This window comes from Taurulus bubalis (assembly GCF_910589615.1).
Source record: "Taurulus bubalis genome assembly, chromosome: 12".
Taxonomy (NCBI): domain Eukaryota; kingdom Metazoa; phylum Chordata; class Actinopteri; order Perciformes; family Cottidae; genus Taurulus; species Taurulus bubalis.
Genome location: NC_136600.1, coordinates 18,006,790 through 18,032,123, shown reverse-complemented (window position 1 = coordinate 18,032,123; position 25,334 = coordinate 18,006,790). Strand labels below are relative to the sequence as shown.

The following is a 25,334-nucleotide window of genomic DNA, read 5'->3' as shown; positions in this document are numbered from 1 at the left end:
GTGCATAATGACGGGAATGACACAATGAGGCTCTTATTCACTTAGTCTAAACTCCCCTCCCCCACTATACCCTCCCTGCACTCCAGTAAAACTCACGTGAGGTGTAGCCACACTGTGACTTTACAACTACCCACATTTGTGCTCACACACACGCAAAGACACAGTTGGAGCACGCTCACACACTTGCTTTTACTCACCCAAAGTCCTCAGGGGGTTTTTAGTGCAAACTGGTCCCAAAACAGCCTTGATGCTCATTAAAATTGCAGAGTGGGCAGTGGATGGAAATCGGAGATAGTTCGAAGTCATATCTGCCCTGCTGGAGCTCAGAGCGATGACGGGCCTTGACGTGTGCGGTAAGACGGCGCTCTGGCCGCCATCTGTGGCCCCCATCACTGTGATGCCACCAACAGGGGACACGGTAAAGACAAGGGATACCATGACTACATTTTCAAGGACGCACGTGTACCTCATGACATTGTGTGTGATAGTTGGGGCACGGCCGAGCTACAGGCAAATAACATCCTCATCAGTTTCTTTGGCCTGAATGTGTTCTCGGGTAGCCCGCTGGTTTTGACGCCATCGTACACGACTGCTCAATTATTCAAGTACAGTGAGTGCGAGGGAAACACCGGCTAGAATATACTGCATAAAGAAGGCAGACTTGGCAAACAGAGGGGGTTATGAATCAGACAAAAGTAAGAGGTTAAAGCGCGCACTCTTAGTCGACGACTTGGGCTTTAGTGCAAGCACTTGCGCTCCCACTGACACACACACACGCTGAGGTCCTAGCAGCCCACTTGTGTGAAGTAAAGACAGCAGAGTCCCATGAGATTATATATTCCAAGATGATTTACAGCCCCTGTCAGATACAATGAAATAAAACTGGGTCATTATGATGAAATGTACCATAACTACACACTTGATGAATCAAAAAAATGTGTAAAGGAACATAGGGAATATCTTAAATGAAGTCATAAATGATGCAATTTTGTAATATCCATTGGGTGGTGGCAATAATGAACATTAATACATCTGACATCACATCGTGATTTACTAGGTTGAGGAGGAAATTGTTCAGCCAATGAAAGGAAACACTTATGTGAGACTCAACAATTAGTGCCAATAGTAGACTTGGAGAAACTGCAGACTTAATGCCTGCCAGTTATCTAATAGATTAATTCTTACAGCTCTGACCACACGCTGTGATGCTGTATAACATTTGTTTTAGCTGCACAGACAAGTGGTGCAAGAGTATGTGTGTGTCTGCGTGTGTGTGTGCTTTGTGTTGTGTGTGTACTGTATAGAAATATCCGTGGTATTGTCATATTATGTGCTGAGGTGTCATTCCATAATAGAGTTTGCTGGAGAGAGCGGCAGACAGCACGTGAGGTGCCAACGAGGAATTCAGGTGGTGATGGTGGTGGTGGAGGGTGTGTTGTTTACTGGCCCGCTATTGTTTTGATTACAAATTGAATAAGGCATTACTCTCAAATGTAAATATTTAACAAGGTTGTTTTAACAGAATTAAGGTAAAAAAAAATTGGAGCGAGAATTACAGCCCAGCTTCATATTTTAATCTTGCAATTACTGTCTCATGAAGTGCTGAAATTACTAAATCAACAAATTTACCGCCAGCAACTTTTGCTAAATGTGAAAAAACACCAAAAGAGTTTTAAATGTGAGGCGTTGTGGTATTACTCTATTATATATACTTGTAAATTCCATGTTTCTGCCTTTTAGATGCTAATACAACATCAAAATGTATTTGAAGACGTCATTAACGTAATTAACGTGCTTTTTTATGAATGAATCCACCAATAATTTTCTTGACTAATTTATTAAGTCAAGAAGTCCCAGAGCACATAGTGACGTCTTAAAATGTCTTGTTCTGTCCAACCAACAGTTACAAAACTAAAGATATTCAGTTGTCATATGACAAACAAGCAGCACATATTCACATTTGCTAAATTGAAACCATTTTCTTCATTTTTGCCAACAAAGTTACTTTAAAGTTAGAAACAAAATAGTTTCAGCTTAAAAGTCACCTAAAAAATATAACAAAAATGTTAGATGCAGCCTCGTTTTGATTCTGCAAATGCACCTGAAAGGTCACAAAGTGAACTGGGTCCAAAGTTGTGTTTTTTACACAAAGAGGCTTGAGGTGGTGGAAAAACTCATATTTCATCATAAAAAAAGAAGTATCAAATGTCCTCCGGGTACCAGTCTGGTTATTCACATAAATCTGTCTGGAGTGTGCATGTATTTACGAATCAGCATGACGAGGTTGATGATGGCCGTGGGCTGTTCAGAAGGAGTAATTGAATGTAGCTATAATGAATAGCTGACACCTTGATGACTGTTATGACTCTGCAGAAAGAACGTGTCTGGCAAACTGTAATATGCTGTGTATCTATTCAGTTTATCCCGGCGGATACACACAATTAGTGAGTGCAGCAAGGATGTGGATTGTTGTAGAGGGAGTGGTGGGGTTGATCGGCAGACTGGTTTAGCCTCAGGCTCTTGACTGCATTCATGCTCACACTGCACTCAGTTGACCCACATCATGCAAAGACAGAAACAAAATAAGGGGTTGGGCCTACAGAGGAAGGAAACCGAGATCACCTGATTATGCTATGTTTTCAGAGGAGTATTCTTATAACTAGTCTGTGGTTAGTTAGGCAATAGCTAGGCAATGTTTTACTTCTGAGTAGTGATAAAAGGAGTTTATTGATAGGTTGGACTTTTACCATGTTTTTAGTCTTGAGTCATAACTTTAAGGTGGGCAAGTGGAAATGTAAAGTAATCAAACCCACTTTGTTGATAGTTTGATTCAGTTCATTTTCAGGTTAATACGCAACTAACCTGCGTATTAAGGTGTAGGATCACAACTTTGGAGATGGACCAAACATATTTGATAATCATGTTTGCTGACAACTTTTACAGAAGAGGCATGATAATTAGACATCATCGATAAATAATAGCTATTGGTCCATGTTGACTCTTTATCTAAATATGGTCATCTAACATGACTGACTACCTCTGGCTGGCTCAACAAAATTCAACATGTTAGTAAATTAACCAAAGCTGCTGCAATAGTGGAAGATCAAGTAATAACCAATTACAAATACACACATTTGTAATATGATGCATGGAAGTTATAGTATGAAATAAACATTTACATTTTAACTTAGTTTATCTTTTAAGGGCTACTGTGCATATCTGGTGCTTTAAACTTGAGTAGTGAAGTTCCTCCCTCTTGACCTTGAACAGTGTGTGTGACAATTTTTCTTTATATACATATTTGTTGTTGTGCGATTACAGTGCAGTTGCAGTTATCACCTGCAGTGATACTTACTAAGTGTACCCATAGTTAGTGATTAAATACCATTTTGAGGTAATTGTACTCTCAAGGACTTTCATTTTTATGCTTACTTAAATTGATATAGTGACTACACTACACTTCAGAAGGAACTAAAATAGAACATAAATAATAATTAATTAATAAGGTACTTGATTAAAGTAACGTATTGTGTTGTGTTGAGAAAATTGAAAAAAACAACCGTTTTACCCAGGTTATAATGTGCAACAATACCACTGTTTAACATCCTCTTTTAACCTTTCATATTTTTCAACATACAAACTTTACTTCACTAGAAACCTGACTCTTCATCACAATTTAGTTAGTTTTTACCATTACTTTGGAGGAAACCCCTTCCCTCGTGTGCCGCTAGGTGGAAGCAGCGAGCATTTGACCGAAACGACTGCGCGGAAACGGTCACGAGGAAGAAGCCGCAGCGTCCATTTCCTCTTCCGGGTCCAGGACCACAAACGTCGCGTGAACGGCGCCACAAAACAGAAACTTTTACAGAAAACTTACCAGGTCTGAGTGTTTCACGCGTTTTCAGCGTGATACTTTGTGTTCGACGTAAACAACGTAAGTGCGACAAAGGATAACGGCACAATTTAAATGTTTGTTGGTTAAATCCAGCTCATATTCTCAGGCAGCAGCGTGCTAACGAGGTAGCTCGGGAGTTTTGGCGGATGTAACGTAAGTGGGTTCTGGTTGTGTGTTGATCCTGGTTAGCACGTTTGTTCAGCAAGTCTAGCATTATATAATTGTGTGCTCGTGTGAATGGGATTGTTTTGAGTACCATCAACTAATTGAAAGTATGCCTGTGTAACGCTACGTAGTTATGTGTGTTTATGCTCATGTTACAAGGCCATAACTTATTTAAAGGTCCTTCAAGCTATAAGCACGGTGCTATTATATGCAACTTTTGTGACATCGCAGAACTGAATGTGGAGGTCCTTTTAGCTTGGTGCTGTAATTTTTGAATGAAATATTTGTTGCCCTTGTTTACTTTTATCTGTTCCCACTTGGCTTTGTGTTGATGTTGTTTCTTGTGTCATATACATTATATATTATATTGTCTTGAAGAAAATGATATACATGCATATACTTAGCCCAGTTCAGGATTGTATATACGATGTTACATTAATGCCGCTGATGTTTTACATTGTGCGATGTTCTGCAGGTTTGGAAGATGTCTCTTCCTAAACGGGAGGTGGAGGAGATGAGGCCATGGGTGGAGCGGACTGTGAAGAAGGTCCTGGGTTTCTCAGAGCCCACAGTGGTTACTGCTGCTTTGCACTGTGTTGGAAAAGGACTGGACAAAAGGAAGACCGCAGGTAACTAATGACAATTGTCTGTTGTATTTTTTATCCAGATAGTCAAGATTCAGCTATGACAAAATACCCTTTTCACTGGACGCCATTTGTGATAAGTACACTTCCTAACCATAATTCATTGAATCTACATGCAAGATGCAGCCATAGTTAAACAGAAGGAGAAGAAAAACAATGGTTTAACCATGCTGCAGTGTTGATTTAAGTAGCCTTTCAATTAGATCAAGGACAGTGATGATTAAATCATTACATCCCATACAACCTTTATTGTGATTGAAACTGTCAGCAGTCAAAGAAAATTCATATCAGGTCAAAGGTCGGAGTTTTCTTTCATATTCTCTGTATATTAATCCAGGTGAAAAATGCTAATCATCAAAAGGTCCTGATTTCCCTTGTTAATTTAAGGGGGATGATTGACTGTAGTGTGCTGCACATCCTTCTGGACTCAACTGTCAAGCTCTTATGTTAAACTACTGGATTTGTGCTAATTATTTTTCACTCATTTCCACTTCAGACCAGCTACGTCCCTTCCTTGATGACTCTGCTGGAGGTTTTGTGGAGTGTCTTTTTGAAGCTTTGGAGGAAAGCCGCAGTTCACGTGGCAACAAAGGAGCAGGAGAAAAGCACCGCAAGAGAGACCTCAAGGTAAGCAAACAATCACAAACTTCAACAGGCCACCTCTGTATTGCCCTACATACTAAGTCTGCAGCTATCGATTATTTTAGTAATTAAGTATTTCATAACTATCGTAAATAATAAGACCATAAACTAATCTCAGTAACCACATTTAAAATGTGGTATTACACACGTGTGGAAGTCAGGTAATCAGACATTGCCTTGCTCAGTGTGACTACTTTCAAAAAACCAGTTGTCTCAACGTTTTGATATTATTGACACTAGCAGAAAATCATATGGGATAATTATGTCTAAACAGATTCATGTTTGGCTAAAAGGTGACGTGATATTGGTGTTTCTGTTTTGCCTGTTTGGTCTCAGGATGTATTTGGTGATGAGGCTGAAATTGGTGTCGTGCAACAAACTCCAGAGATAGGAGATATCCCGGCACCAAAGAGAAAACGGGTTCCTCGCTTCGAGGAGGTAGAGGAACCTGAGGTCATACCTGCTCCTCCAGCTGAGAGCCCTAGCATGCTCACCAAACTGCAGGTATGAGATATTTTTCTTCTTCTGACTGTTAAGATTGTAACTAAATATCATTTTTATGATGCATTGACTAACCTTTTCTTTGTATTTAATAGATAAAACAGATGATGGAAGCAGCTACAAAACAGATAGAAGAGAGGAAGAAACAACTCAGCTTTTCGTCTTCAGTCCCTGCAACACCAGTAACAAATCCCTTTTTTTGTTTTTACTTCAAGTATCATGCATTCAGTATAACGCCAAATTATTTCTCACTAACTTTAGTGGTTGCCCTTTCTCACACCACAGTCACAGATGGAAATGCCTCCAATCTCACGGCTTCTCGGCACATCCACTGCTGCAGGGGGAGGTGGTGCCTCATCTATCGCTCCGTCCCAGGCTGCCAGCTTTATGAATGATGCAATTGAGAAGGCCCGCAAGGCTGCTGAACTTCAGGCCCGCATCCAGTCCCAGTTAGCCCTGAAACCTGGTATCCTCGGAGCCCTGGGACAGACTGGGCCCCACAACCTAGTGGCACTAGCTAATCTACATGCTATGGGAATTGCACCACCGTGAGTAATATCGCATTAGTAAGCATTTTATAATTGGTGGGGTAAAGGAGGATGTGTATTTCTTGATATGTCATTTTAAAAATACACTACTTTCTCTGTGTCCCCTTATAGAAAAGTTGAAATCAAGGAGGTGAACAAGCCAACTCCTCTTATTCTGGACGACAAGGGAAGAACTGTGGATGCTAGTGGCAAAGAGATTGAACTCACACACCGCATGCCGACACTGAAAGGTATGTGTACAGTGGTCTAATACCTGTTTACACACACACTGTCATGTTTTTTACCATGGTTTTCCTCAATTCATTCCCCTCCATATTTGTAGCTAACATTCGAGCGGTAAAGAGGGAGCAGTTCCGTCAGCAGCTGAAGGAGAAGCCTGGAGAGGACTTGGAGTCCACATCCTACTTCGACCAACGTGTGACTATTACACCGGCTCAGCGCCCTCGCAGGGGCTTCAAATTCCATGACCAAGGGCGCTTCGAGAAGATTGCTCAGAGAATACGAACTAAGGTTGGATTCAGCTCCTAAGCGTTCACATATCAGCAATTGTCTCATTCTGATTATATGGAATAGACATTCAATTGAATAATGGTGTCTTGTCCCTCCTGCATTGATCTTAACCTCAATCAGGCCCAGTTGGAAAGGTTGCAGAATGAGATAGCCCAGGCAGCAAAGAAGACAGGAATCCAGGCATCCACCAAGCTGGCACTGATTGCCCCTAAGAAAGATATTGGCGACGGCATGGTGCCCCACATTGAGTGGTGGGACTCCTACATCCTGCCCTACAACGTAGACATGTAAGAAAGTACAACTAACCCAGAAGCATCTAGATTTATGTTAAGTTAAATGTTAAACTGCCCTTTGTCTCATTCTCACTGCCATGGCAGAGCTGCATAATAATGCAGTCTGTACAATCGACTTACTGTAGTTAACTGGCATGCTTTCCCCACTTATCTAATGAAGATCAACCGACACAACATTTGAAAAGTTGGATCTCTTTGGTGTGACCAATCTGGTAGAACATCCCGCCCAAATCAACGCTCCAGGTATGTGTTTGAAAGTTAAAATGTCTGCACACTGCTAAATGTGCTCCCAACGTATGTTTGTTTAAACGGTGAACATTTCTGTCCCATAAAGATTTCATGAGGTAGAAGTTAGATAGATACCATTTTGTATTGAAATGAACATGAACCTGGTGAGCTAATTAGTATGAAATAGTATAGGTAATTACATAAACATTTTAAATTAAGTCAAACTACATAAAGAATAGAAATTATAAACATGAAAAAATACAATTTATCCTCAATGTGTAAAAGGAAAAAAAAATAACTGTTGCCAGCAAAATAAAAATGCCTATATTGGTTGTCCCTTTCACTGATGTGTATGGGATTATTAATGATGATACATTTACATTCAAATTTGTTTTTGTCACTCAGACCTTGATCCCAGGCTTTGCACTCTGGAGGACAACATGTAGTATTTAACATTTGTGCAGTGGGTTTTAACAATGTGCAGACATAACATACTTGCTGTTGTTTTTTTGATTCTGTCTGTTCTGTATGTGCATGCTCTAATTCTTTTCAATTTGCTGTGCCTACCACCCATTACACAAATTATAAATGATCTTAATTAAAATGATTTCAACAATACCACAATTAACTGGAATTATTTTCTCAGTTGACACAGATAAGGCGGTAACGCTGGGCGTTTACCTGACAAAGAAAGAACAGAAGAAACTAAGAAGACAGACACGTAGGGAGGGACAAAAAGAAGTCCAAGAGAAGGTTCGTCTGGGATTGATGCCTCCACCAGAACCTAAAGGTACACACACACACACACACACACACACACACACACACAGATTACTAGTATTACAAACTACTACAATAATGATTAAACATAACTTATTATAACTGGTCTGCTTTCATTTCTCAGTACGCATCTCTAACCTGATGAGAGTGCTGGGAACGGAGGCCGTTCAGGACCCCACGAAGGTAGAGGCCCACGTCAGAGCGCAGATGGCCAAGAGACAGAAGTTAGTAACGCAGTTAACCGACAACTGCTACACTCTCGTCATTTAGAAATTTCCATTTAACTTTATATGATAATTAATTATTTATTTATGTTTTCTAATCGTGTTCCCTTCTTTGCAGGGCTCATGAGGATGCCAATTCAGCCCGCAAGCTCACAGCAGAGCAGAGGAAAGAGAAGAAGGTCAAGAGGTTAAAAGAAGACCTCACGGATGGTGTTCACATTGCAGTGTACAGGTGTGCATTATAGCAAGAGGGCACATAGTGTAGTTCAAATATATAGTGTAGTGTGTGTCTGTCTGCAATGTAGAAGTGTGTCTAATTTAAGCGCCTTCCCTACCCTGTCCAGGATCCGTAACCTGCACAACCCAGCTAAGAAGTTTAAAGTGGAGGCCAATGCCAACCAGCTGTACCTGACGGGCACAGTAGTTCTGCACAGAGATGTCAACCTTGTTGTGGTGGAGGGAGGTACGGAACGACACTGAGAAGTGCCAAATCAAACCGGACAATGCTCTGTCTCTTTCAAAAATCAAGCTAGTGCTTTTAATATCGTCCTTTGTAATATTCTGTACATTGCTGTTGGAGGGGAAAAATACCTGTGGTGTGCAGTGGTTTTAGATTTCAGTAAGATTTCTGATAATCAACTATACATCATTTTGTGTCTTTCAGTCACTAGGTGGATCCATTTCACCATTCATGTTGTATTTAATAATAAACAGATGGTACAATTTCCCCCCCAAACTTCATACTGTACATAAAATCATGAAGTGTTAAAATCCAATGCGGTTTGGTTTATCATCCCAAATGTTTTTTTGTAGTGTCTTGCATTCGCAATTTGAGTTCCCTCTGCTTTGTCATTATGTGACAGTGTGAAGGTATTGGCTTTTGGGTGTATATTGTGTAGCCCAGTGTATACATGTGCATATGTAATTCTACTACTGACATCATCATGATGGACTACTTCTCATCTGAAAAAAATGAAAAGCTTACTTCTGAAGTTTGATTATTTCAAGTGGCTGAGGTTCTGCAAGGTTTTATTTGATCTGCTAGCCCATGACAAATTAAAGCAGTGGGATAATCAAAGTCATACTTAAAACCTAAATGTCTCCCTCTTTTGTTTCAGGCCCTAAATCCCAGAAAAAGTTCAGGAAGCTGATGTTGCATAGAATCAAATGGGAGGAACACAACAGTAAAAGAGATGGTGAGGGTGGCTTGACTTGAGTATTTTGTGTATCATTTCTTTGTGCTAATTTCAGGGATACTAAACTCTTAATTTACATTTTTTAATTAGATCCAGATGCTGATGATGATACGAAGAGGAACAACAAGTGCTGGTTAATTTGGAACGTGAGTGTTCACACATCCTGTCTGACTTAAATAAATTGACATGATTTTGTGTGTGCTCTCATTCAAGTCTAATGGTTCCTCTTGTTTCTCCAGGGCACAGCCAAAGAGCGTAGTTTTGGGGAGATGAAGTTCAAGCAGTGCCCGACAGAGAACATGGCCAGAGAACACTTCAAGAAACACGGCACAGAACACTACTGGGATCTAGCTCTCAGCAAGAGTGTGTTGGACAACCCAGATGACTGAAACCTCAAATAACTCCCCCGTCTCCAAGATTCACAGCCTCAGAGCCAGGTGGCCCTCACTACTGACTGGCTGCCTTTAACTGAGGACAGACCGACATAATCAAGAGACTTGAACATAGAACAGGAAGAACAATAAACCTGTGTGGATGCTTTTGTAAGAATGGGTGTGTGTATGCGTGTGTGTATGCCTGTATCAGTGTTCATTATTTTGTTGGTAGGCTATTCTGTCATATTACAATATGACAGATTGCACTGTGATTTAAATCACTTCCCCCAAAGCTTTTTGTGTTGACTAGACTCTTATGATGAAATCCACATGATAATAAACCATTTATGAGTAAAAGTAGTGAATAAAAAACGTCCCATCAGTGAATGACCACATGTTTAGTGTAAACCCAGAATTATTTGTGGGTCATGTTTCAACATTGTCCCCAGACTAATTGTAATTACTAGTACGTACATTTCACTGAATTTAAAGTTCCCAATTACATTTTTCTTTTTGAGAAACGAGCAAATATGTAACTCGCCTGTAGATAGCGTTACATTTATCTCTAACGTTACAGTCACAGCCTTAAATAAATTGCATTCAACTGACTTCTGTCTGTTTTTCCCCGTCATTTGGAAACGACTCGGTTCTTGTTCAATAATGTTTATCATTAGACAACTTTTTTTATTCTGTGTTGAGTGACATCCACTCGTGAATACAGTTATACCCTCATGATAAAGTGGCATAAACATGTGGGCGTGTTTTCTCTCGTGCTCATTTCGGTCGCTCCTTCACGCACATCAGCAGCGCGAGCCTCCAGCAGACATAGCAGGAAAGATGGCGGCCGGTTCAGGGGCTGCAAGCGGGCACGGAGCCCGTGGCTCCAACGCTGGCCTGGAAGCGTCTTTAGACCGAAGGTTTCAAGGAGTGTCCAACACCATGGAGTCGATACAAGGACTATCCAACTGGTGCATTGAAAACAAAAAGCACCACAGCCTCGTCGTGCGCCACTGGATGAAGTGGCTCAAGAAATGTGAGTGGCTCTCCGACCCCGTTAGCGAACATTGGCGAACGTTCGCCCGCGACCGAGTCGAAAGTTCAGCCTCGTGTGGCTTCGCGGGAAGCGCGAGGCAACTACGTGCAGAAGTAAACAATTATTTGAGATGCAAATCATATTTTTTTTTAATTATTTGACTGCGTTTTTGAGGAGGCTGGCGTTGCAATCGACACTTAAAATGAGCCGTTAACGGAAGCTAAGCTAACGTCTCGCTGCGAGCTAGCACTGTTTACAGTTGGGCCTCCCGGGTTCAGGTCTGGATTAGACTGATCCCGGTCGCTCACGAGGAGGGCTGCCATGCACTACACAGCAGGTGTCTAAGAATGAGCACCTTAAGTAGAGGTGGTTACAAGGTGTTTAGTTAGTTTATGATACATATCGTGTTTTGCAATTTGAATCTGTGTCGTCTTGCATACATGGGTGTTGTGATGCGGTGGCTTGTATATAAAGTACACAGTTCAAATAGTTGGGGGGAAAGTAAAGTACACTATAACCGAATGATAGTCAATTTTGTATAAACAATCCCCATTTAAATGTCAGGTTGCAATTTATTGATGCACTTGACAGCAGCACCCTCAAATATTTCCTCCAACTCTAAATTGCTTCATATTGGTTTCTTACCAACCTACTGTAAATTCTTAATTTATACCTAACTGGTTGCAGTTAAACTTCATAAGATAATTGTGTGTGTGTGTGTGTGTGTGTGTGTGTGTGTGTGTGTGTGTGTGTGTGTGTGTGTGTGTGTTTATAGTAAGAAATAATAGCCCATGTTGACCAAGCAGGCACATTCAAGCTATTTAACCTGTTTGGTGTTATTGTTTGGTCATGTACAACTTGTCAGGCAAACATCACAAGTACACGATGTGTCACCAGATATTCATTCATCACCTCATGTTCAAAGTTATCTAGCTATATTATTCAGAATTATGATTTGCAATCCCAGTTGTTCTTCATACTATTGACAGGCAGCAACATTGCACCTGTCTAGTATTATCACTGTTATGTTTTATAGACTTTACAACACAGCACTCGGGGCCCATCTTACAGCAGTGTCAGAAAATGTCCTCCATATAGCTCTCCTTTTAGGTTTTATGACTCTGGCATACAGCATTTAAAATTCTCCAATGGTGAAAAAAGGGTTAAACTTTACTCTTATGATTTAGATCGTATCCCAAAAATATTTTCCAATAACTACACAATATTTATACAGCATTTAACTTAATTAATATTAAATCATCCATAGTTGTCATAGTCAAATATGTGGTCTGTGGAAGGGTTAATTAAATTGAGGTAACACAGTGAACTGCTCTCACTTATTTGCTTTGGCCTCAGACAGACTGCAGTATGATCAGTTTATCGGTTCGTCTTCACATGGTGGTGTTGTGTGTTGCTTTGGTCTCCATTCGTGCTAAGTTCCTGTCCTCTCATAATATTTTTGATGTTGCTACTTTGAAGTTAAAACTACACAATACTTTTAGCTGTTTGATAGACGTTTCTAACAACAGTTTGTGGAAAATATTAATCCTAAACATTTGTGGCGAAATTATTGTGTTATATGCGGACTGGTTTTACAAACATTGGAGTGAATGACTGTAGATTTCATCAGCTTCTTAGCTGCGTGTGGGCAGAATAAAAAGGCAGCGTAGTACCCCACATATTTTGGGCTTCGGCTGTTGAATGCAGGAGTAAATGTAATTGATGTTGGAACTGTTTGATGGAGGCATTATTTATCATTTGAGCTTTCATATTGCATCTACTGATCACTGGGTTTTTGGAAAGAAGTGGCAGGTAGTATTTAATTTGTGAAGTTTGATGGCCTATTATGAAGTTAATTTCTCAATGCTGTTATACCATTTCATGTTTACCTAATGTCACTTAGTTTGTTTGGAGCACAACTAAAACAAGATATTGGATCGCATTTGCCGTTCTTACATGATGCTAGTTTAGTTGTTTAGATGGATGGAAGCCGATAAAGTGTGTGGAAAAACATGAATGCTCATAAAATCTTGAAGGGACATTGACATGAAAGCTAGATGTAAAAGTACAGTTCCCACAGTCACCATGAAAATGTTTATTTAAAAAAAATATTCTCCAAACCTGAGTTGAACATGTGAAGAAAAAAATGAGTACAAACTTTAAAAGCCAAAGAAATAATCCACATTATGGACTCATCTTAAATGAGGAGTTTCTAAAACAGTTTCTTGCCAATTTGACCGCTGAAACAACATAAATAAAACATTGTGTTTGCATTTGTAATGGAGTTTTATTTTGCCCTGAAAAACTTTATTGTCTCATTAAATTATCATGTCGAGCAGTGTTTCTCAAAGTTTAGTTTTGGGGATAGATTTTAAAAAATATATTTTACTTTATGTTCTAAATCCATTTTAGATGGAGTTAACAGGCTTTAGTTTTTTTCCTTGCATCACCAAAACAAAATGATTGTACGCTAGACCTTCATATTAGTTTCAATGTCATAAGTTGATTACAATTATCAGAACAATACGAACATTCAGGCTCCCTCCCTGGGCTCAAAGGTTGCAGATATGAATTACAAATGAAAGAAATTCTGCAAATATATATTTGGGAACGACTGACGTAGACATTACTTATCCTTGCCCGTCATTGCCCACAAAGCAACACCTGATAAAAGCTTGTGCTGACAGCACACTGCAAACTGCTCTGCACTGGCTCAGCCATTGTTTCCTGATGGAGAGCAGCGCCAACTAACCAAGAGTCTACTGATCATCATTTATTGCTGGCTGTCGGCTGCAACATGTGCTTTTCCACCATCAAGCGGATGCATTTTGAGTAAACACAATCCATGCCAACCAGTTTCCAAAGCAGACAACAAGCTTTTTTTTCTTTTCTTACACTGCAGAAATCCATTAGTTTGCCTGAATTTTACAATGATATGTCATGTCATTTTTTTTATAAAATTTCAAAGTTGGCCTTTATTACTTGTGAATGGTAATGCGGATGATGAAAAGACATCAAAAGCCCTTTCTGTAATCAAAAAGAGCTGCAGATGTGTTGAAGATGATTAATACCTGCAGTATATCTTCGAACACCACTGCAAACATAATGAGGATAATGATAATCCTTTATTGGTCCCACAGAGGGGAAATATGCAGGATTACAGCAGCAGAGTGCAAACGAACAAACAAGAGACATAAAAAAAAAAAAAAGATATAAACGTAAATGCGTAATCGTACTGTAACGGTATAATACACAAGTAAAAAATGTGATGTTGGTCTGAATTGATGAATAGTTAAGACTCTTCAGTTTCAGACGATGATAAAAAAATGCAGAATTAATTAATTGATTATTAAATGTGTTTAATAGTATTATTATAGTATATTGGGAAACGTACATAAAATATAATCTCATTCTTGTGTATTAAATAAAGCCCCCCTCAGTTTCTGCTCAAAAAGGCACTTGGCATGACATTCACAAACTACAGTGAGAAAGCCAGGGATGCTGGCGAGCTGTTTCGGCATTGAATGGTGGAATAAAAGTACAGATAATGTTATTTGACCAAATGTACCATTTGGGTGTCATAACTGTATGTTTTCAAGTGATAAATGCAGTGTGTTTGGGTGTGCATGAGAGTGTGTTGACCATGAATAGGGTTCAGTCATCTGTTCTCCATAGATACTCAAGGGGCGGTATGTACAACTCATGTCACCATATTTGTAAAAATGTAATATCAGCCTCAGCCGGTACTACTGATGAATACCCCTTATTGTGACTTTATAGAAATATGTGTTTAAAATAGAAGAAAAAGAATGTATTTGTTTTAAAAGTCTCAAATTTTGAGAACAAAAAAAAGAATATTTTCGAAAACTATTTTTGTAAGAATCTGTGTTGTCAACAGTAAAGAGCATACATAATGGCAGTATATGCTGATTTGATATATTTTATCTATGTTAATATTTACTCCCTTAGATAATTCATTAAATAGTTTTTTACTGCAAATTGTCTTTTTCTCCCATTTCATATACTTCCCTTTTTAGTTTTTCTTTTTTAGCTTGTGGAGTTGGTCATTTCGTTAAGTTAATAAATAAATATATATACACGTTTCTTTGCATATACAATAGTAATGTATTTATGATGAAACTAATGGATCTTGTGTCTTTTAGACTAACAAACCAAGATGCCACCCTCTGCTAAAATGTAACAGAATGTGATATAGGAGAGATTTAGACCTTTTTTTTAGCCCAAAATCCTGCTTACTGACTGTAATTGAATCCTCCCTGGTACAGTCAGGGTGCTGAATCTATTTTAGGAAGCAGTAGGACTCATTGGATTCTTGCCAATATTGTATTTCATTTGGACATGGAAATGTATGACTGATACTTAAGTTAGGTTACTAACTTAATCGTACCAACAAAACAGGCACGTCTTCAACCTTTTGTTTAATCGTATCAGTTTCTTTTCACTGACGGTTGTTTATTAGATTAGGATGCCATTAAGGCTTTTGAATGCAGCACAGGTGACATTTCAGAGCTGATATTATTGGTTTATATTGACTGACGGATGTATTTGCATCAGTGTTGTCATTCTTACATGGTTTTGGCCAATGTTAATGTACACTTTTTTTTTTACTAGTTTTTTTTAATATGTACTGACCACAGTTGGACACATATGATGGCATCACTGGTTCTAAATTAGCTCAAACTTCCCTCTCTGTCTTCTTTTTCAGCTGACAACACTCACCGCTTGAATCTCTTTTACCTTGCTAACGATGTGATACAGAACTGCAAGAGAAAGAATGCCATTGTCTTTCGTTCAGCCTTCGCAGAAGTCCTTCCTAATGCTGCCCAGTTCATCAGGTGAGTACACAGCCATACAGCTGAATAAAAATAAGTCTGTTTCCCCGTTCTTCTTGTATTGAGATGTGCCATGTTGTTTCTCTTTTTGTCGTCAGAGATGGGAAAGTCCGCAAGGCGGTGGAAAGGATTTTTAAAATTTGGGAGGAGAGGAGCATTTACCCCGAAGAGGTAATTGCTCAGTTTAAAGCTGGTGTCAACAAAAAGGAAAAGGAGCGAGAGAAGCAGAAGATAAAGGAGAGGGAGAAGGAACGGGAGAAGGAAAAGGAGAAGGAGAAGGAAAAGGAAAAGGAAAAGGAGAAGGAGAAAGAAAAGGAAAAACAAAAGGAGACTCCACCAGCAACTGGTAAGTTTGGTTGTGGTACAGTTTTTTTGCTTGTTAATCAAATATAAAAGAGAAATAACTTCCTAAAACGTAAGCCACATCATTGTTTATTTCAAACTATTTACAGTTGCTGTTCTACGTGCGAGTTATTTAGTTAATATTTTTCTTTCACTCTCTAGCCCCAGCCAACACCAAAGCTGCCCTCAAGTCCAAGATTGTAGCCGAGTTCACAGTAAGTCTTGTGTTACTTTGTCTGACATGCCTTGTCATGTTGGGAAATATCTAAAGCATTATAACTTCTGTAACTTATTTCTTTCTTATTCTTTTCTAGCCCCACTCTCTCATTGAGCAATTGTCGAGGTATAAGCAAGCAGTCGCAGAAGAGGAGTTCAGGGAGAAGCAGCTGGCAGCTCTCAGGGTAGATGTCTGCAGCACGGAGGCTCTGAAGAGGCTTAAAGGTCAGATGTCACTGAGCTTTTTCTGCAACATTACACACTTATTATACTCATCCTGTGTACTGAGAAAGCAGTATATTGTTACTGGGAAGAGTTTTGTCTTTTTCTGATGCGTTGAGCACAAGTACTGACTAATTAACTGTTGCTGTTGGTTCAAACGTGTTAAAATATGTCTGGCTTTGTAGTGAAATGGATGTTGTATATCACATTTCGCATGCATTTAAAATTGTGAAAAGTGATCTGTATTTAGGGCTGCAACAATGGATCGATAAAATTCAATTTATTAAAAGAGTTGACAACGAATTTCATTATCGATTCGTTGTGTCGCGCGATTATTACGCCACTCAATAAGTCGCGGAGATGTTTGAGGGAGGAAGGCACACGGCTACCGGTACCGGCGATCATAACGGGGAACGTGAGGTCTTTTGCAAAGACGCGCTGGTAAAGACAGAGAGGGTCTTCCGTGAGTGCAGCCTCATGTGTTTCACGAAGACATGGCTGCATGCAGATGTTCCGGACCACAGCGCGTAGGTGCCCGGCTTCAGGACTGTTCGGGCGGACAGAGACGTTATACTGAGCGATGAAAAGAGAGGTAGCGGGACTGCAGTGTATGTGAACGAGAGGTGGTGCAATTCCCGACCGTGTGTGTGTGAAGGAGCTTTTCTGAAGCCCAAACATTGAACTGTTAGTCGTGGGGATGCGTCCGTATTATTTGCCGAGGGAGTTCACCTCCGCCATTGTTGTCGCCTTTTACGTGCCACCATCAGCTGACGCTTGTAATGTTATGTGTAGAATAGGTTTGGGAGACCGTTGTATCTTCGGCTAACTTTATTAGCTCAACATTAGCATAACACAGAGACTGTGATTACATTACAACGCTGAGGAAGCAGTGAACACCATCCACTCCACTGTGTCTGGACTGCTGAGTCAACAGCCTGGTGCTTTTCTGACTATCACTGGTGACTTTAACCACAGCACACTGGATAAAGCTCTGCCAACTTTTCAACAATATGTCAACTGCCCCACAAGGAACAATAAAACTTTGAACCTACTGTATGCAAATGCTAAGGATGCATACAGGTCTGATCACGACCTGGTCCTGCTGACACCCAAGTATGTTCCTCTGGTGCAGAGGCTGCCTGTGACCACCAGGACTGTGAGGAGGTGGTCTCAGGACCAGGATTGTGAGGAGGTGGTCTCAGGACCAGGACTGTGAGGAGGTGGTCTCAGGACCAAGACTGTGAGGAGGTGGTCTCAGGACCAAGACTGTGAGGAGGTGGTCTCAGGACCAGGACTGTGAGGAGGTGGTCTCAGGACCAAGACTGTGAGGAGGTGGTCTCAGGACCAAGACTGTGAGGAGGTGGTCTCAGGACCAGGACTGAGGAGGTGGTCTAAGGAGGTTAATGACGCCCTGCAGGACTGCTTTGAGTCAACGGACTGGGATGTGGAGGACATCAACAGCATGACGGACTGCATCACATCAATGCTTTAAAAAATAAATAAAAAATTATCCAATTCATCGATTAATTAAAAAAAATTATCAACAGATTAATCGATTCTTAAAATAATCGTTAGTTGCAGCCCTATCTGTATTTTATTTTTGTCAATGAATATCTTTTATTGAACCATATGAATTGTGTATAAACTATGTATCTAATTTTTGGCTTGTTCATCAATTGTATCCAATCCCAGACAAGGCAGGAGGGAACAAGTTTGCAAAGGACTTTGAGGATGGCAGTCTGAAGCTGCAGGAGTTTGTCGTCTTCATGGAGAACGAGTTGAAAACGGGGCCTCCTCTGCTGGAAGCTTTGGGAAATGCTGACATTTTCTACGAGATGCAGTACAAGGAGGTTAAAATTGTGGCCAATGTGAGTGTTCAGTTTGTGGATTAAAATTTAAAAGGGTTCAGCAGAATTATTTGGTATTTATTGATCTATGTTACATTACACTGTTTCTCTATTTAATAAAATAATAATAATAATAATTAACAAAATGGTGACACAGATATTTATTGTTGTTCCTACGTTGCTTTGTAACAATGGCCGTTAACAAACGGATTCCAGAGATCAATATAAATGTTACAACATATGGCTTGAACATCCTTTTTATCTTCCTCATATCTCCCTTTTAATTCTGTTTCCTCTCTTCTCTTTTTGCCAATCGGCTCAGGCGTACAATGCCTTTGCCAACCGTGTGGCCAGCCTTAAAAGAAAATTGGATTCCCTCAAGTCGACTCTACCTGGACCTGAGGACTCTCCCATCCCCTCACCCTCCGAAGACGCCCCCTCTCCCACCGGCTCCGACTCACCCTACCTAGTACTAGGGTCGAGCAGAGCCCAGGTGGATCCGGAGCTGGATGGCAAGGCCATGGATGAAGGAGATATGCCCAGTGACAACAGACACATGGAGGACATGGATATGTCTGATGAAGAGGCTGGAGCTTCCACAGCAGGGGGTTAGTGGCTACAGTGTGTTGTAGTGGGGTGATAATTGTCCTAATCATTTAGATCCATATTGGGCTGCCCTGTTGTAGCGTCGTGCTTCAGCTTTGAAAATGTATCAACTCTTTGGTTGTTTTTACTAGCAGATGACAAGAAGGACAAGACGTCCACCGCTGTTGCCAAGTCGGATGCAGCATCAAAGGTTCCCACCACACCTACGAAAGCTTCTAAGACCAACGCCACTGCTGCTTGCACGGCGTCGACGGTGACCCCCACCCCTGCTGTAGCTCAAAGCGCCGCAACAACCCCAATGGGAGTGAATCTGGAGAAGGTTGACCTGGGAAAGATCAGCTCAATTCTCAGCTCACTCACATCTGCAATGAAGAATACAGGTGTGTTCAAGGGTTTGCTGAATAAAGATCTGAACCTGCAGCTAAAAACTCCCTGACTAATGTCACACAAGTTATGAAAAATGATGAAATTCTTGCTGTCACTTTGTTTGACACGCAAGGAGCGTTGACTTTTTGAGACGTTTAAGATTGGCCGTGTCAGATGTGCAGAATCACAAAAAAAATAATTTAAAAGAATCAGAAACAAGAGTTAAGTAATCCCAATTAGGGCTGGGTGGTATGGCCAAAAATTCATATAACGGTATTTTGTAAGATTCTGGCAGTTTCACGGTATATAATTTTTTTTTCACGATATATCATTTTTTTATTTATTTTTTTACGAGTAAACGCATTCATTCATTGAAGCCGAAAAGCTACATTCCTACATTCCCCTGGGTCCTAAGTAGGGATGGGTATCGTTTGTTTTTTTCGATACCGGTGCTAAACCGATACTTTTAAAACGATACCGGTGCCTGAACCGATACTTTTTTACTGCCAAGGCAATTTTTTTTCTTCAAATTGAACAGTATTATTAACGGTTTTAAGTATTATTTTTATATATATATATATATATATATATATATATATATATATATATATATATATATATATATATATATATATATGCGCATGCCATATTGGCACCGGTTCTTGGTACCCTAGTCCTAAGTCCCTCCATGTTCAGCTTCGTCACTGCCATGACTGGTTGACTGTCTCGAATCCGAGGACCGTAATAGCATACACTCTTCGTATTCCAACCCATGCTTTCTGCTGAGGTGATGGAGTAAATTGCTAGTATTGCCGCCAGAGGCAATAACAGCGGTTCGACAAACTTTGCAAGAAATCGTTTTCTGATCTACGTCGGATTTTTCAAAAACTAAAAACCTCCAAACAGCAGACACAGCTCCTCTCTTGGGCACAAGTTGTATTTGTGCATCTCTGGTCTCTCGTTGTTCCTCCTGCAACGCTCTTTTCCGTTTTTTAATGTAGCGACAGAGTTTCTTCTTGTTGTCATAGTTGGCGAGCTGTACTCAGCATGCAGTTCAGCGGTATAATTTTATAAATGTACAATTATTAGTGTTACAAATTGTCTGTGTCATACACTGTTGTGTCGTGGTGTTTTCCCTGTTAAAGAGCGTTAGTTGGGGGTTATTAATTGTTGGTATAAAGTTATAACCATGACTCCATCTAAATACACGTAATACAAGTAGCTCCGACCGCTGCGCCCTCAGCGGTTAGCGGTAAACAATATATTTTGCTGCCTACCGAAGAGCGACAACAGTTGTTACAGTATATGAAACATGTATACCGTATAGAAATTTGAAACCGGTATACCCAGTCCTAATCCCAATATTAGTCCTTCCATAAAAACATCTCATTATAGTTCCCACAATTTTAGAACTATAACTTTTAGTAAATTCAACTTTTTAAGTATTGTTTAGGAACAGACTTGGATTAAAAACAACTGTTGCCATAAACGTATTCTTTGCATAGATCGTCACTGTGAAAAAAGGTGTTTCACGCATTCGTAGGAATAAGACTGTCTGGAGTAGATCTACTCCGCCATGTCACAGATATAAATTGTCTGCATCCCTCTGTGTCTTTTTGAATTTTCCCAGCAGCTAGCCCGTCACCTCGGCCATCTCCAGGAACCCCCACCACTCCTTCTGGCCAAGCAGCAGCCTCCAAAGCGACCTCTTCGAGCCCTCACTTGGCCAACTTCCTGTCACGTGTTGATATCACACCTGAAGGCATCCTCAATGCTTTGTCGAAAACAAACACACCAGGTAAGACACACATACTCAAAATTTTACATGGATTTTTAATAAAATTTCTTTAAGTTTTACTAATCATTTATTTGTTTCTTATGTCATCATGTCTGACTCCCCTGCCCCCACCCTTTTTGTGTCTTGGTGCAGTTTTGTCCTCTCTCCTGCAAAGTGTGACAAACGCCACCTCTGCTCCTTCCACCCGAACCTCCCCAGAAACCTCAGCAGTTAAAACCCTGCTCACCCCAACCACCCCAAAAACAAAACCCACTCTGGGGAACAGCCTTAAACGAGACACACCTGGGAGAACCAGAGACTGGGAGAAAGGGAGACAGCTGTCCCCTCCTCCTCCTCCGCCGCCCCCTCCTCGCCTCTCGGCTCCTTCTGTTTCTCCCCCCAGCCTAGAATCAAAAATCAACAGCTTCCTGCAGGGTAATCCAGGTTTCAGTCTCGCTCTGGGTGATGTCAGTCCCGATGGGGTGGATGGGACCCCAGTGAGAGACGAAGCTGCTGGCACGCCTACCCAGGACGAGATCATGGACACACCCGGGAGTGTGCCAGAATCTTCAGGGTCATCTGGAGGTCATAACCTCTCACCCACAGCCTACCGCAGTGAACCCTGGGATGCGGTGATCACCCCGTCGGGAAACAGCAGCAATGGAGACTTGCTGAGCTCTTCCTCCTCTTCACGGTATGGAGCTGGAAAAAAGAGTGGCACAAAATTAAAGGAAGATGAAGTGATGAGGAAGCAGGTATCCTCTTCCTCCAGTAACGACATGAAGGGTAAGAAAGATGGACAACACGGCCAGTTAAGAATGATGGGAAACAACAGAGGGATTGGAGAAAGAAGACAGTCTGCAGGCTCTCGTAAGGCCAGCAGTGGCTCAGATGACGGAGGTCTGAGTGGAAAAAGAGAGGGGAAAGCTGAACAGTCTCCAGGTGGAGATGGGAGGGAGGGACAGTACCATCGTATTGAGACACTAGTGTCTCCTTGCACTGAAGGGGCACCCATCCAAACTCTAGGCTACTCAAACCGCCCACTCGCTGGAGAGCGCATCAAGACGGTAGAGAGCATCCGCATGATTAGCCGAGATTCTCGGCGAGGCGGAGGGGCTGGTGGTCGGCCTGGGGGAGCAATGTGGTATGAAGAGGAGGAATACATGGAAGCTCAGCCTCCCTCAACCCATGCTATCCGCTCTCCTCTTAACATTGGCAGTGAGGACATGACACCCTCCATGCCTCTGCCTCCCCCACATCTCCTCCACCCACATCTCCACCCTCCTCCGTCCCATCCTCACGCACATCCACCACCCCAAGCTCCGTTCCAAATGCCCTACCACACGGATAACATCCAAACTCCTCCCCCGTCACTCCTCCACCAGCATCCTCCCCCATCCCATTTCTTTGGCCCCCCTCCACCGATCCCTCGACCCCCTCCACCTCCCCTGTCCCAGCGCCCTTCCCCTCCACCCACCCACCATGCTGTGCCCTCTGCTGTCATGGTTGGGGGGGTGTTGGTCCCTGTTGATCGCCCCCTTTCTCTTCCTCTCTCAGTCAGACCTGACGGTGGAGACCGCTGCGGAGTAGGTCCCAGAGGAAGCAAAATGGGTCCTCCACCCCTCATGGCATCGTTGCTAGGCGAGCCCCCTAAACTGCCCCGCCCTGGCACGGTCAAAGAGACGTTTGTCCCCCGTCATGCACCCCTTCTCCACCGCCCAGGTACCCCTGGTGTTCCCCTCCCCTTACTGGGCAGAGTGAAGGAGCCTCTGAATCTACCTCTTCCGCCCCCCTCTCCCACATCCTCCACACCCTCTCCCTCCACGCCTAACTCCCCTGCAGTCGACACGCTCCCTGCTCGCCTCCCTGCTCAGTCTGCTTCTCTCCAGAAGCCCCCCACTAGTCCTCCTGCTCAGCCCCGCAACCAAACCTCTAACCCCGTTCCCCTCCTCAACTTGCCCAGTCCTCGACACCCAATTTTCTCGGGCCCCATCGCACAGAGACCTCTGCTGCGGGGCCGAAACCCCTCTCAGCAGTTTAACCAAGATCGCCACATGGGGGGATTTCGTGGGGGCAAGCGGTCCGGTGCTCCATTCACAGGTGGTCCCTTCCATTCGCAGAAGAGACCCTTCCTACCCCCACGCTACTGAAGTGGTCATCTAACACGTGCTGAATGAGAAGTGCAAGCGCCCTACACTGAAGTGCAGAGTGTGTTAGCCCTGCTGGTATGAGCCCAGACATCTTTTCTCTGTTAATTAGCTTGAATTAAAACTACCATAGGTTGTGTGTAAATAGTGGATTAAATCGTCATGCTTCAGCTCGGTAGCCAACCAATCCTCTTACACTGTGCAGTGCAGCTAGGAGGTTATCGGTTACATAATGCAGAGTGTTGTGTAACGACCCTCAATCTATCCCATCTATTCCATTTCTCAAACCTCGTCTCAAACCATAGGAATACGATGCAGATAGTTCAATTAGAAATGAAACTGTTCTTTATTTAGAGCTTGACCATTTGTGTGAATGTTGGGTTACTTAACTGAGAGAGAGAGAGAGCAGGAGAGTGAAAGAGGTATGGGTCTCATAGGATACACAGGAAAGAAATAAAAAGCAATAGTTCGACATCTTGGGAAATAAGCTTATTTGTGAGTGTTTGATGAGAAGATCAATATAAGTCTTGTATATGTGCTAAATATGAAGCCAGAGCCGCTTAGCTTAGTATAAAGAATGGAAACAGCTGCCTCCGATCTGTCTTAAAAAAAAAAAAAAAAAAAAAAAAAACATTAACACCTCTAAAGTTCACTTATTAATATGTAGTATGTTGTTTGTTTAATCCATATAAACACGCAAGTGTAAAACGTATACGTTGTTGTTATACAGATTCCATGCAGTCAACAGTCGTTCTAATAAGCTAAGCAAATGGTCTCCTGTCCACCGCTTCATATTTAACAGACGGATATTTCATCCAACTTTTTAAGAAATCCAATAACCGCATTCCCCAAAATGTCAAATTATTCCTTTTAAAATTGTTAAGATTCCAAAGTAATCTCTTCTTCTATGAGTGTCTGGGTGTGTGTCCTTACTTGGTGTTTCTCATTTAAAGTGATGAGATCTGTGTTGCAGCCGAGGTCAACACTCGTTCATATCTCCGGAGTCTCACCTGCTGTAAATAATATTCTTCCCTTGCTCGACCTTTTTCATCCTCCCATCTCTCCCACTGTATATATTTCTAAGCGTGTAAATATAAAAACTGAGAGGAAACAGCTTTTTTTTTTCTTCTTCATGCTCTTGTTTCTGTTAATGAGGACATTGATCGTCAGTCTAGCACCCCGTCTTTACTGTGAGGCCTTGGATAAGCTTTAGCTCCAGAAGATGTTCTCTGCAGTGTCTGTCGCACCTTTCTGTCCTCCTTTTGAAACCACCACGCAGAAGAGGAGGGTGAAGATAATAATTATGTATTTTTATTTCCAACACAAAGGTCTGCCTGTGGGCGCTTCAAGTTAGACTCAATTATGAAGATTCTCTGTAGTGGACAGCGGGTGGGGGAGGCATTTCAGTTTTGAACTGCACTCTTGCTAGACTTCAACATGTACTGACTTGAATAAAAATCCAGTTTCAATTCAACTGGGGAGGGGGGAGGCATTTTATTTGGTCACTATATATCACTTGAATTGCGCTGTTGTAATTAATTTGCGCTGTTCAGCTGATTTTTCTGCCTGGTTTCAGAGGAATTGTTTTCATATATTTACATAGCTGCTGCCATTTTCATAATGCATTAACATTTAATGCCTTTTTTATTTTTTTGCGCTGTATTTTTTTTGTGCTGTATTTTTATGCGAGACAAAATTGGCAATTTCACGTTTGCGGCAGCGCCCACAAATGCTATCGGGGGAGCGAAAACGATTGAGCTAATGAGGAGTTTTGAAAATGGTTTATTTAAATACTCAAGTTGTATTTGGCCCCTTCCTCATTATTATTTTATTTTTTGCTTACTTCATGCTTTCCCCCTCGAGCCCCTGTGCTGACCTTGTGCTCACATGGCTTCGTCCGGAAACACTTGTGCACCTCTAAACAC

General features: G+C 41.5%; 2 protein-coding genes across 2 annotated transcripts; both read left to right on the top strand.

Annotated features, from left to right (window-relative positions):
- The first annotated feature begins 3,812 nt into the window (after nt 1-3,812).
- On the top strand, nt 3,813-10,602 carry prpf3 (PRP3 pre-mRNA processing factor 3 homolog (yeast)). Its single transcript, XM_079227117.1, has 17 exons — nt 3,813-3,934; nt 4,536-4,689; nt 5,201-5,331; nt 5,683-5,850; nt 5,943-6,029; nt 6,133-6,395; nt 6,507-6,625; nt 6,718-6,905; nt 7,026-7,192; nt 7,359-7,441; nt 8,073-8,216; nt 8,331-8,430; nt 8,549-8,662; nt 8,775-8,893; nt 9,549-9,626; nt 9,717-9,772; nt 9,866-10,602. The coding sequence occupies exons 2-17, from the start codon at nt 4,545-4,547 to the stop codon at nt 10,013-10,015; spliced, it is 2,112 nt and encodes a 703-aa protein (XP_079083243.1). The 5' UTR covers nt 3,813-3,934; nt 4,536-4,544; the 3' UTR covers nt 10,016-10,602.
- Nucleotides 10,603-10,837: 235 nt separating this feature from the next.
- On the top strand, nt 10,838-23,412 carry rprd2b (regulation of nuclear pre-mRNA domain containing 2b; the record flags this gene model as incomplete). The annotated part of the gene is made up of 10 exons (XM_079226957.1): nt 10,838-11,033; nt 15,760-15,889; nt 15,985-16,232; nt 16,391-16,443; nt 16,543-16,669; nt 18,359-18,534; nt 18,836-19,121; nt 19,254-19,499; nt 21,116-21,283; nt 21,416-23,412. 10 exons carry the CDS (start codon nt 10,838-10,840, stop codon nt 23,410-23,412), a joined length of 3,627 nt encoding a protein of 1,208 aa, XP_079083083.1.
- Nucleotides 23,413-25,334: the final 1,922 nt, after the last annotated feature.